Genomic DNA, 13,747 nt, shown 5'->3' with positions numbered 1-13,747 from the left:
TTATTAATCAATATAAATATTATTAATGGATAAGTTAATGATTTAGTAAAATTAAAAAACATTGAATTTTTTTTCTCTGTCATCCAATAAAACATCAAAGATATAGCTTTGTGATACAATGATTATACGAGTTTTGAAGATGCATTGTTATCTTTAATTTTACTAAAATTCTTATGAATAATTATGAAATTAAAATCTTAAATTCATAGAAAATAAATATTTAGATGCAATGAATCTTGCAATACTGACTAGGATAATAAATGTTCAAGCAGGTATAATTGCAAATTGCTTTTAACATTATAAAATTAAGTCCATGGAAAATATGACTTCAAATAATTTGAATCAATATTCATATGGTATAGGGATTCGAAAATTACATGCTCTAACTAAAGAATTGAAATATCATGATACAATGGATGTTAAGTATAATGTGAACTAACAATAAAAAAAATAAGGCAACTTTATGTTTGTCAAGTGACAAACAAATTATTAGGAATGTCATCGACAAGAACAAAAAAAAATTAAATTAAAAATAATAGATATGTATATGTGCCCCTCGTCTCACCCAAATATGCACTCAAATCAACAATAGATTGCATAATTTTCACTTGCAGTACAGGAACACCACACCAAACTTCTCGGCAAATCGAGAAAAATTAGAGATGAGGTTCAAAAAGACATCAATTTGAAAACAAATAAATAAAATTAGAGTCATATTTTATAAAGACCTGTCAATAGAGTTTTATATATGTATAATCTTGATCTATTAAAAGATTATCAATTTATATCTCAAGTGAAACTTGTTTTTTATAAAATATATTATCTTATAAATTTAGCAAATTATTAATTTACCACATTGGTCCCAAATCAGGATTGACCAATAATATCATTTAATCAAGATTATTAATTTATCAAATTTATATCATATATGGTAAAATATGAATTTAAAATTGAATTTATATTGGAAATATTTCTTAAAAAACAAGTGAAGAGATGGTAAAAACGTGGTTTTCCTAAACACATTACATTGTAGATGGGAATAGTGTTTTTATTGTACTACCCTTGAAAAAAAACCTCACATGTTAATAACCAAGGGTAAAAGTGTCTTTGCAATGGAACCACTTGAAATCGATCAAAAAAAACTTTAACTTGCAATGATGGGCTTTTTCATTTTTTTTTTCAGATAAGCAAATTAAAAGTCCCTTATTGCCCTTCGAATTCAAATTCCTACATATTGGGTCGAAAGGTATTATTGTCATTGCACTGGTGTTTTTTTTTTCTATTATCGGGTTAGGATAGATACAGTTTGTTAATTTCATAAATAAAAAGTAATTTTTAAAAAATACATTGACGCATGTTGTGCACGTGTTAGCCCCTCCACTGTCTTTGGATGAGAGCGTGCAGCTAATTCCAGCGGTCAAAAACATTGTATAGGGATGACATGAGATTCTTTTCAGTATTTTTTCCATGACCTAGCGGTGCGTGCACTAAAAGGAACTCTAGTTTGATGCTGACAACCTTTTTTTTTATCTCTCTTTCTCGGTGTTTGCACCATGTTCTTTTGATTATTATTTGTTTTATTTAAAATGATTTATGAAATTGAAATTTTGTCAACCTCTCTTTCCCTTTATTTTAGTCTATGTTTTTTTGGTTATTATTTGTTTTACCTTAAATAATTTATGAAATTAAAATTTTATTTTGATTTTGTCCTTGTTCAATTTTTTCCCTTTGGTAGCCATTCTTTTAATTGATATTTATGTAATCCGAGATAATTGATTTTTTTTTACAATCTCACCCTCCATCATTTTTTCCTATTATATTTTTTTCTTTTTTCTTTGATTGTTTTTCATTTTTTTATTTGCCAAGTTTTTTATATTGATATTTTTTAACCCGATTTCATCATTCAACATTAAATTGATTTAGATTTTGAGCTTCTTGACTAAGCCAGCATCTAGGATTTCACGGGTTGCAAGTTTGAAAAATTAACCTAGCTTAAGAGGTTCACTTTGGACTGCTTTGGTTTTGTTTTATCACTCTTCATTCTTTAGTGTTTATTTAATTAGAGATTGAGCTCTGTTTGTTCTATCCTTTTATTTTTTAAAAAAAATTGATTGGATCATCTCAAGTCTTTTTATTTGTTGTTACTTGTTAAAATTATTTTTTTTCCAAAATAAATGGTTTTCTTTAATTAAATAGAATCAATTAATTGAATATAGGTGGATGCTCACTTAATTGTGTTTGAGTTGGGTTTTTTTTCGAGGCGTTACTTTAACGGCCCACACAACTTCTTTTGCTATTGTCTTGCAACCTTTGGCAATTGGTTTTGAACCGTCTCAAAAAAATCTTTTGGTGGTGGGTGATGTCCACTGTGGAATGACGACAAGTCTAATGGTTTTTTCTTTCTTCTCCTCACGAGTATGCTTATTTTTCGAGTTAATTATTGTCAAGTGTTTTTTTTATGATTCGTTTGCTATCGTTGCCTACAATTTAAATCAGATTATTAGATTACCCGATCTTATTGGATTTAGTCAAGTTAATGATCCAAGTTTTGAGTTTTTTTTACTTATTTAAAAAACTATCATTGCTTAAGCATTTAATTTTTCAAGTTAAAAAAATATTGGTCCATGGCGTAGCACAGGTCACTGATCTAGTACATGACTAAAATGTATAGATCACCTGGATTTATTTGTTTGGTGTCTTGTAATAGAAGTCACACACACACACACACTCATATATATATATATATATATATATATATATATATTATTCATTTTATATATGAGTGTGTGTGTGAGTGATAGTTTTGAAGTCTATCAACCAAGCATGTTGATGTCTTTTTATATGTGTGTGTGTGAGTGATAGTTTTGAAGTGAATTTCTATTTTTTTAGATTGTTTTTGGTTAGTGTTATACGACAAAAAATACAAATATAAAAGAGACAAAAACATTGAAAAGACAAGTAAAAACATCAAATAAATTTATCATGATGTGATAAGATGTATGGTAACCTAAGCTTCCATCAAATAAGAATTAAAGGAAGATGATTTTAAAAATAAAAAGCTGACATTAGCATAAATAAAAATAGAGGAGGCAAACGAATACAAAATCAGGAGTACATAGATGGAAAGAAGCTCTTAAGCCTCAGCACACCAATTACACCATACACACACAAGGCAAGTTGCTCAACTGTTCATCCCCATTATACAATTAAGTATCATGCATCCCTTTGATGTGTTTAGATCTTGAAAGGTTAAGGTAACAAAGAAGGGACAATGCGAGAATGATATTTTGACACCAAATAATCATGTGTTGAAAAAATCATTGTTTTAAGATCCAGATTATTCAAGGGTATAAATCATTCTACGTTAAAGAAAAAATTGAAAAAAAAACTTAATTAACTCAATTGAAAATCAAGATTGATTCAATAATCAAGGTTAATCTAATTATAATTCAACTATTAACCTGGTAACTACTTTTTTATTTATTAAAACAATATCGTTTTGATTTTATTAATTTTTAGAGTTGACTCAAATCAACTCTTCTAACACATAAACCGGGCTTTACCCCATGTTCGCACGAGTTTTAAAACTAAAGAAAAAAATGTACATGATGTTGCTCATAGCTAAGATAAACAACAATAGCAATGCAGATGCTTGCTAGTTCATATTATTGAAAATATACAGGGAGAAAGGGGTGGGAACAAACATTATACACATGCCAAGAGGAATAATTAACACACATGGTTTCCTAATGTCTAGTAGTGTAGTATAGGCTCTGGATTAATTAAACAGTTTTTGCATGACCAAGCCGAGCAGCTAAAGCCAAAGCCCATGTTGAAGCTGCTCTTTTTTGAGCACTTTAATTGTTCCCAGGCCTGGCTGCATTTGCATATGGGCTATCCAACATTGAAAGATCAGCTTCATCTGGGAAATTGATCAGGACTCTCATTTGCACTTCTCTCAATCTGAGAGCAAACTCCATTGCCGCATTCATTGCAGCCCTAGCACCAGCCAATGCATCTCCGAGTTCTTGATTGATCAAATAGTATGAGCTTATTTGACCTAGTATGTGATCATGCCTTTCTTGAAATTTGTGAGCCCTCTCTTCAGCATGTTCCAACACCTCAGCTATAATCCTCAGTTTCTCTTTTGTGATTTGTTGCTTGTGCCACAGCTTCAAGGTCGGCAAGAGGAGAAAGAACGACGCAGAGAAGCCAGCAATGGCAGAAATAAGATGGCTATAGCCCATGAACAAAGCTTTTCTTCGTGTCTATGCATCAGGAGAACAAATTTACAAAAGAATATATTGAAATGCTTTTCTTCGTGTCTATGCATCTATGGTGCTCAAATGATTCCTTGCTTTCATCGAGGGACATCACTTTTGTTTAATGCACTCCTTTTGTATTGTACCAGATGCAACATGTGACGTTGCTTTACGAAATACAACTCCCTTTTTCACATCATGGAGCTGAGTTTTTTTATTTTTCTTTGTCATGAAACAATGTTTCTGAGATTTTTCCCTGTAATTTTCTTATGGAAAGACACCGCTATTAAACAGTATACCTAAATCTCACCATATCCAATTTTGGTTAAAAAACACCATGCTTTTGTGATCAGAAGTTCTATATGGGATATTAAGAAGGCTGAAGGGTAAGACACAAAAACATGCACTTACAAGGACAAAAGACTCAGTTAATATCATTACTCACTTCTGTTTGGAAAAGAGTTTTGCTGCTATTCTACCCCTGGCGGTTTTGAAATCCAGTTTCATTTTACCAGATTTTCTCGTCCGTCTCGGCTTTCGTGGCTTTCTATTTGATTGCTTTCTTTCTAAGCGCTGACGACGGATCTCTGGATCAGCCCAACCTTTGCCCCATTCCGCAAAAGAAGAATATGATTTGTGTTTGTTCACTGAGAGTTGCATATCAGCTTCAGGGTAAACAGAGAGCGGTTGCTCTCTATCATATTCCAGATAGTCAAGTCCTAATTTTGTTGGCTCCGGGCATTTTATCTGGACATGGCTCTGCATAAACAGTGAATTTAATACTAGACCAATTTAGCTGAGAACCAAAATTTCAAACAAACACAACTTACAATCTGCATGCTTGAGAAAGCAATGGAGATTAGTGCGATAAAATACAAATTTCAAATTTTGCTTACAATCCACAGCTAAGCTTCAGGAATTTGCCTTGTTCAAAAGACAGCCATAAGATCACAAATTCAATAGTGTCAAAAATGTTTCCTCCGCTAATTAATAGAATCAGAAAACAGGTCAAAATAAAAGCTAGGGCAATCAGACCTAGGAGCTGCCAGAAGGCTAAGGAAATCCTGAGTCTAAATTAGCAACCCATCATATGATTGATGCCCAGGAAACAAGAGATTTTCTTAAGTTTTACACATGCATAGCAACGCTGACACAGAAATACACTGTAAACACTTGGTATAATTGAGGACTTCAAAGACACTACTAGGAGAATGGAAAATCATTTGAGCAGGTACCTTTTCATCACCCTCTCTGATGTATCCTTTGCCTTCCATAATCCGAGCTAGACCTTGCCACCATAGCTGATCTGTTGTCCAAAATTTTTGATACTGCACAAAACCACCATAGATGATCAAAATAACATCTGATAAGTTGAGTGAAGTGAAATTTTCCTAACCAGTCACTGTTCCAACACATGAAAGAAGTATAAAGAAATGGTTTGCATCTAGGTTACCTGCTCCTTTATTTTAGTGACGAACATTCTGAGGTTTGGCTTCTGCACCGCTCTCTGTGATTTAGTGTCATTACATTTACCATCATATGAGCTATCAAAAGAATGGTTCTGTTCCTGAAACTCAAAAAAAGCCTTCCATTGAGAATTTTAATGGGAAAAAGGAGCAGAAAAGGACTTATCTGGATACACAAGAATCTCTCTTTATTACTCATCTTATCTTAGATCTATATGTCAATAAAACTTTTGGTAACATATAACCTGGCACTTGCAAAAAACTAACTAGAATTAAAATCCTTACACTTAGATGATACGCTGCAATGACCTTCATTAAAATATCAGCCTCCTCTTTCAAATCCTGCATTTCTGGAGGCCCATTGACACACACATCGCACCTGCATTAAAGGAGTCCTATTAAAAATGGCTTGAGAAAGCATGTTGTGGAATTGATAGATATGATGAAAAGTAACCGTGCAATCAATGTGAAGCAAGGGGTATTAGAGCAAATAGTAAACAAGACAGAATCTCAGCAGTAAAAGTGGGTAACCACGGAGAAAAAAAATTCGAGTCAAAAGACCACTTTATTGAAATAGATATTAAAGCAGATTCTAAAATGAAAGAAACACTACGTACAAGAGGCACTTCTCATAACTGAAATCCTCCCCAAAATACTCTACAAGTGTTTTAGCTCGACAACATGAGGTGTTCATTCCATACCTGCAAGAAGACAAGTAAAAAGGAAAAGCAAATCTGTAACAAAAAGTTGAAACGGAAGCCAAGATGCAGGACTGCAAAAAATGTCTTGAATGACAAAGCGGACCTGAAACAATCAGACAACATCTTGAATGCATGTTTTGTCTGAGCTTCACTTCTTTTACTTGGTAAAAGTGATGGTGTTCTTGACAGGTTTGCATACAGAACTGCTTGGCAAAGAAAAAGTTTTTTTGGTTAGTTAAAAAAAACAATCATGATGCTGATGACTTCTATAATTCTATTACAATCATGCAGTGCCTCATCCCAGAATACAAATCCTTCACTTGGAAGCAACCATAAGGAATGAAACAGATATTGTATGAAAAGGGAGTTTACTGTACAAGTTTTGATCAACACCATGACATGGAACTTCTATTCAAATTAAAAATTATGACCAAATAAGATTTATGTCCAACAATGATAAGTAGTCTATATGTGAAAAGAACTTACCGCATTCTGCTAGTTTCCCATCCCTTCCAGCACGGCCTGCTTCTTGATAATATGCTTCCAAACTCTAAAATTGGACATTAGATGAAAGAAGCGTTAGGAGAACAAATATAACTGAGAATTATATGACAAAAAGGGAAAAAAGAATAGACAGACAAGTTGCCAGAAGGAGAAGTGAACTGTTGCTATTGCTTAGGATAATAAAAGTGAAAGAGCACCAGATTTTTCCTACAACATGATGATAAGTTCTTGAGTACAAATGGATAACAATATCCAATACAATATTGCAGAAATATCAAATCTCAACTGCTAACCTGTGGCCAGCCATAGTGAATAATTCTTCTGATATTTGATTTGTCAATTCCCATTCCAAAAGCAACTGTTGCGACAACCACCTAGAGTAATATGCGAAAATGTTTAGTCGGAATTTCGGAATTTTTTGCTATTGCCTTATTCTACTAGGAAATGCCAGAAAGTGAAAGTTAAAACTAGGTCATTTTCTTCCTTGTATCAAGAAAGGATGATAATAAGAGGTTTAGCTTCTACAAAACCATATGGAAAGAACCAGTTCTGATTTTTTCAGCACCCCCATTTGGCAGTACCTTTAGGAAAGTCAAGTGCATCATAGAAAGAGGAAATGTAATCCCCGAAAAAGAAATAAATAATAAGAAGAAATTTAATTGTTGTAAATTCATTTTATCACAAGCAGACAAAAAAATGGAGATCAGAAATGGTGCAAGACATGCCCAAACAGGATGCTGCACGAATACAGGATACCTTAGTGTTCAAACAGTGCAAGTTATTAGCACCGTTAAGAATTCAAAAACCAGATGAAAGACGCATCATGCAATCCAGAATGATCAGTTTCCCTACCCATACCTGTATCAAGTTTTCATGGAATTCCTTGTGGACCTGCCTTAGGTGTGATTTTGGCAACTGAGAGGGGAAAATAGCCATGGGTCAGTTGCATGTTAAACAAGAGAAGTTTTCATAGGAGTAACCACCCTTAGTCATGTGATGTGAAAGATTAAAAAACAAGTGAACATAAAGAATCACCACCAACCAAAAAAGGAAAAATACAAATAGAGAAAAATCCAATGATTAAATCTGCAAAGCAGTTTGAAAGGTAATTAGAAGTTGAGGTTACTTTTGCTTGATAGATCAGCCATCAAATCAGACAGTTTTCCTTTTGTCATATTTACACCATCAAGTGCTATGCAACATAGCAGTTTCACTACCAATATGTCGCATTATATTACAACTGAGTCAAAGTGATTCCAATTCAATTGCAAGGTTGATTCAGTAGGCTTAATAATGGAAAAAGAAAACCCTTATCAAACTAAAATAGAATACATGGTATACATCCAATAGACCAGGGAAACAACCATGTGATACATACCGATGCATTATAAGCAGCAGCTTTCACGCCGAAACCACAAAGATACTCTGTGATGCTCAATGTTTGTTTTCTTGTAGGAACATATATGATGGTTGCTCCTTCTTCTAAAGGCGCTTGCAAAAGTTTCGACCTGTCTTCTATCTTACTAGAGGGATCAACTGTTTCAGATGACTTGCAAATATACTGGTCCTTGCAAGGAGATTGTCCAATGAATTCACCACATGCAACTTCAAAATGAGAAATAATAAGAATTAGAATAGAATATATATATTAATGTTGGAGGTTAGAGATGAAATAAAATTTCTTTTTTCTATTAGCAATTCTACTGGCATAAAACTCAATACTTTGCATCTGCAATTTTCTTTTCAAGTTCTATGTTGCATTCACGGCATATTTTTACAGCCAGCCAGTATAATGCAGCAACGGACATGATCTAAATTAATAGAAAGATGTATACCATCCCAATCATCCACAATGTGAAAGACATCAACATCATTTTCCAAATATTCAATTGACATTTCTTTTTCCCTTGAAGCAGTCAATCCATTTTCCTTTGTTAAATTTAATTCATCACCATCTACATCACAGCAATCATCTTCAATTCTGTTCATGTCATTTGGAGAAGATACATCTCCATCAGATATGCTATTATCAGCAGAGCTATCAGAGCAATCATCTAATTCTTCCGCGATACTACTCCACTTCTTTTCATTAGACCTTTTCTTTCCAGCATATATGCCTATCAAATGGCTGAGATTCTTCCCATAAGAAGATGGAGAAGAGGTTCTACAATGTTTTACCTGTAAGAGCAGCAACTGAATTTTGGTTTTCCACGCCAGTAGATATTTGATATGATTCAATATAATATGATATATAAGGCATGTAAGTTAGGAAGCAAACTAGAAAACATGAGAAGAAATCATAGAGATTCATTAGGAAAAAAATAACAAAAAATTCCATCAGGAATTAATCTAACATGTTTACTATTTAGAACACCATCAAATTCAATTTTCAATTGTTGGTCCAATTGTAACAATATCAGACTTCATAGGGACATGATTACTGCAATACCTAGAGAACATAATGATGCTGTAATTAGTAGGTTGACATTCCTCTTGGATTTAGGCTAAATATTTCAGATGCAGACTTATAATAGTCTGTTTACCATGTTCAAAATTTTCAATGTGAAGCTGAAACAGTCATAATGTTTTGTTTCATGAAACCTGATATGATACTAGCAAAAATCACACTTCTTGCATTAGTCACATTAATCTTCCTTTCAATGGAAAGCATAGACAGGTATAAAAAAAACCCATTAAATATTAAACATCATACAAGCAGGAACCACCCTCTGCACATTATGATGCATAGTCCTCTTGAACCATTCTCACGAGTGGAGTAAGAAGGAAACTTATTGGAAAATGAGCTAGATGTGCATGTGATAAGTTAAGATTTAGACATCTTGTACTACAATTAAAATTTTGGAAGCATGTTTTTAGTACATGAAAAATATGGATACATCTTGTTTATATATCACAATATATCGGTTAGTTTCTATGCATCCAAATCAGGTAGAGTAATTCTGATGCTTATGACCTGCGGACAACCTGCAGGAATTAAACCAATCAAACAGCAGCTATGTAGAAATCGGTATTTTTTAATTCAAAAGCTGTTTTTCAATCCTTTTCTCCTATTCCTTTCTTCCCTTTTACTTGCAACCATCAAATTAAGGTTGACAGGTTTGGTGTTGTTTTCACCTTCCACAATAAGAGAACAAGAAAAGTTGAGCCCTGATAGGTCAAACAACTATTCAAACATAAGTTGGAGGGCATATTACCGAGAACCGTAGATTTGGCCGAAAAAATGAAGTTAGCACAACCTTTGTTTCCTTTGACATGCTCAGCACTTTAAGCACATCTCCTCGAACCGGAATTGTGGCAGTTGCGGTCAACGCCATCAGTGGGATGTTGAATTTTAAGAATTTTAGATTGCAAGCACTGAAGTTCTCCCGGAGAACAGACAATTGCCTGAAACATTACAATATGCTTCTTGTTAAGTTGTGATGACATCTAAGCATATAGTACTTTAAGCCAAGTCCAATAGCATGAGAAATGGTGAAAAAGCTTCACAATATCACCTTCCTTATAAAATCATCACTGATAAGATGACTATCAACACACATTAAATAGATAAAGGACACATAGCTAGCCAACTTTCTTAACTTGGATTTGCTATGTTTAGCTTCATCTGAGCACTGATGGTACTTCTCAGTACATGAAGTTCATAACTATATGTATAAAATTAACCAATCCAATCAGCCTGTGATTGTAAGAGAATAGGTATAACAAACAGGACCATGAAACAGCCAACAGAATGAAGAACACAAACCTGTAGCTAGGCCGAAAATTATGTCCCCACTTAGAAACACAATGGACTTCATCAATAGCAAACAAAGTTATGCCACGACTTTCTGCAAGTCCCTGGAGCGGTTTTATCAGTCTGCGGTGAAATTATACCACTCTTTCAATCAGGAGAGCTAACAAACTCCCTTTTTTAGACACAAAAGAGAACCACATACATGCAGCTTACCTTGAAATTGTCTCTGGGCAGACATATATTATGTCATACATGCCTCTCATTGCTTTCTTTTCCACACTGCTATCAGGCTGCCCAGATCCAAGAAAGCACGCAGAGACCCCATGTTTTGATAGCTTTAAGCACTGATCATGCATCAAGCTAATCAACGGTGAAATCACAACCACAACCTTTCCTGTTAGTAATGCTGGAATCTGGAAACACAAAGATTTTCCTGCAACAAAATAATCATATAACAAAAGTTACTACAGCTGACCAAAACAAAGAACAAACCAAACTAATCATATATGACAACAAAAAGAAAAGAAGAAAAAAACAATACCAGATCCTGTAGCGGCAAGAACAAGGCAATCTTGATGAGCTGCCCAAGCAGCCAAGGCTTCCTTTTGGAAACCCTTTAATGAACTATAACCAAAACGCTCTCGCAATACCCTATTCGCTCTCTCCTCCCAATCCAATCCAAAACCCACCTCTTCTTTACACCAAACTGGCAAACCATCCACCGCATTCTCGACCTTACCACAATCCACGCTAACACACGATTCCTCACATCCATTCACACTAAGCGGCAAAACCTTTGACCCAGAAACCAAAACATCAGACACATCACTACTAAGCATGCCTCGTTTCACGCTGCGTGGCAACCGGAAATGCTCCAATATACTAGACTGTCGCTTTCGACCCGAATAGGCAGAGCCAGACAGCATTCTCTTTCCACTTTTGCTGCTTGTAAAGCATTCAGAACTACTGGTCATAGCACCACTACCTTCACAATTTCTGCTCGAAGAACCGTTCAATAAATAATCCACAGCTTTATCCAACGACGGACCGACTTCTTTAACAGCTTGTTCCGCCGCACAACTCTCAAACCCCATTTCTATAAGCTTTTCAACGGTTCCATCACAAGCCACAGATTTTTCCATCACACCAAACAGAAAAATTCACTATAAAAGGAAAAGGAAAAAGAAAAAAAAACTGAAATTAAGAATTTTTCCTGAAAAAAAAAACCGCGCTACAGGTTCATGATTTTAAGCGATTGGTGTCGGTTTCTTATACGTGTCCGTATAAGATCTGTGTGTATACGTGTACGTGTGTGTGGTGGAGATGGAGAGGTTCTGAGCAGTGAAATGCGATAGGAATGTTGTTCGATTGAGCAGATGGAAACCCTAGGATTTTGCAGGTATGAGAAATTGAGGATTCTTTTATGAGAAGTTTTGTTTTTCTATTTTAGAGAGAGAGAGAGAGAGATAAATCAATACAGTGCGTGGATGTGTGCGATCCCGCCCGAGAACTTAAAACTTTGCCCGCGCAATTCGGAAGATTTTGACATTGTTATAAAATCAGATCGGGCTGTTATGTTAATCCGATTATCCATCAATTTATATCTTAATATGAGCTGGATTTAAAATTAAACAGGATAAAAACTGATTTAGTCAAATTAGGTTGTCTTGATGTGTGAATTCATTATTTGAAGTTTAATTTGATATTTTTATTTATTTAAAAAAAATAAAAACTTAAAATCATATATTTTTTATTAATTTAAATCAACATAAATTAACTCACACCCGATCCATGATTTAAGTTTTGAAAGTCTAGAATAGTACAAGAGGAGAGTAAATTAGAGCTAGTCGAACGTTTGATGCATTTTAAAAAATTAACACATTGATTTTAATAACAACAACACATAATTAATCAAGATATTAATACAATAAAATAAATAATAGAAAAGAGATATCAATTTTTACAGTAATTAAAATAATTATCTATTTTAGTGCTTGAACTTTCATATAAGTATTTATTGTTAAATTATAGCCTTTATAATAGGTAAGACCTTGCTAATTACACTAATGTTTTTTTAGGATTAATATCGTAAAACTTTATAATCAAGATTTAAACTTTTCAAATGACTCGTAATCAGAAACTACATGAATAATTCAAGTGTCACTTGTATTCTCATAATAAATCAATCTTTTACATAAATTACAACACTTCGCAAGAAAATATTATATGTGATTAAGCTTGGGTCTTTATAAAATATAATCTAGCCTGAAAATGTAGAAGATGGATGGTATGAAAGAAGAGTTTAAAGTTTAAGGAGAATATAAAAAGAGGTGAAAGCTTAGAGCATCAAGTGTGTAGAAACTTCAGGGCATTTATCATGAAGTGATATAGGGGTGGGCAAAAAAATTAAAAAACTAATTAAATTGAGAAAATTAAAAAAACAGAACCGTGAAAAAAAACTGATTAAAATTTTGAAAAAACCGACCGATTCAGTTTCGGTTTTATAAGCCCGAAACAAAAAAAACCGAACCGAACCAAAAAAACCGAGTCAAACTTGAAAACGAGCCAAACCAGATTGAACCGGTTTTTGTCCAAAAAACCGAACCGAAACAAGTCGGTTTGAACCGGTTTCGGTTTTTTTTTAAAATTTCAATTTAATTACTTTTTTTTAATAAAAACCAAATCAAATAAAAAATAATCACCCTAAAATAAGATGGTGGGGGTATTTATGGATGAAAAACCTTGCGTAGTTGCTATTCATGTGTAAGGAACAAGAGCGAGGGATTCTTATTTTTTAAAGTAATTTTTTATCTTATTAGAAACTGCTAAGGGTTTTTTTTTTTTGAAGAAAAATAATTTGAATATAAAACAAGCTAATAAAATCAAACAAGTTAGTTATTGAGGGTTAAATATGTTTTATAATAATAAATCTAAGTAGGAGAGATCATGTGATAAAGTTTATGTTTTTTATTTAAAATATATTAAATAATAATATTAAAATATTTAATAAAATTTTTATTACTTTATTTTTTACCATGCAGAGGTTTGGCAATATAAACA

The 13,747-nt window shown here is 33.4% G+C and overlaps 1 protein-coding gene and 1 long non-coding RNA gene across 5 annotated transcripts; one reads left to right on the top strand and one right to left on the bottom strand.

Moving 5' to 3' along the window:
* Window positions 1–3,627: 3,627 nt before the first annotated feature.
* Window positions 3,628–12,253, bottom strand: LOC18098680 (ATP-dependent DNA helicase Q-like SIM). Of its 4 annotated transcripts, XM_052453319.1 has the most exons (17): window positions 11,990–12,253; window positions 11,229–11,850; window positions 10,901–11,120; window positions 10,700–10,810; window positions 10,149–10,338; window positions 8,769–9,111; window positions 8,312–8,538; window positions 7,792–7,848; window positions 7,227–7,307; window positions 6,916–6,979; window positions 6,533–6,632; window positions 6,346–6,429; window positions 6,014–6,107; window positions 5,716–5,835; window positions 5,498–5,590; window positions 4,708–5,021; window positions 3,628–4,268 (listed from the first exon to the last, which is right to left on the bottom strand). In XM_052453319.1, exons 2-17 carry the CDS (start codon window positions 11,827–11,829, stop codon window positions 4,175–4,177), a joined length of 2,793 nt encoding a protein of 930 aa, XP_052309279.1. In that variant the 5' UTR covers window positions 11,830–11,850; window positions 11,990–12,253; the 3' UTR covers window positions 3,628–4,174. The 4 variants fall into 4 exon arrangements, with proteins under 4 accessions (XP_052309279.1, XP_024457950.2, XP_052309280.1 ...); XM_024602182.2 differs by having other exon boundaries at window positions 5,716–5,829; window positions 11,229–12,253; XM_052453320.1 differs by lacking the exon at window positions 6,346–6,429 and having other exon boundaries at window positions 11,229–12,253.
* Window positions 3,879–4,558, top strand: LOC112327646 (uncharacterized). The gene is made up of 2 exons (XR_002982024.2): window positions 3,879–4,063; window positions 4,173–4,558. It is a non-coding gene; the product is annotated as an uncharacterized LOC112327646 (long non-coding RNA).
* Window positions 12,254–13,747: the final 1,494 nt, after the last annotated feature.

This window comes from Populus trichocarpa, chromosome 5, assembly GCF_000002775.5.
Source record: "Populus trichocarpa isolate Nisqually-1 chromosome 5, P.trichocarpa_v4.1, whole genome shotgun sequence".
Taxonomy (NCBI): domain Eukaryota; kingdom Viridiplantae; phylum Streptophyta; class Magnoliopsida; order Malpighiales; family Salicaceae; genus Populus; species Populus trichocarpa.
The sequence above is the reverse complement of the archived record's forward strand: the minus strand, read 5'-3'. Positions and strand labels throughout refer to the sequence as shown.

Bases quoted from the DNA above. Each gene is read 5' to 3' on its own strand.
- LOC18098680 (XM_052453319.1), bottom strand. From the start codon at position 11,829: ATGGAAAAATCTGTGGCTTGTGATGGAACCGTTGAAAAGCTTATAGAA. The intron at 6,633-6,915 runs GTAAGTTCTTTT...TTTGCCAAGCAG, and splicing joins TGGGAAACTAGCAGAATGCG to TTCTGTATGCAAACCTGTCA. The intron at 5,836-6,013 runs GTAAGGATTTTA...GCTTTTTTTGAG, and splicing joins TTGCAGCGTATCATCTAAGT to TTTCAGGAACAGAACCATTC.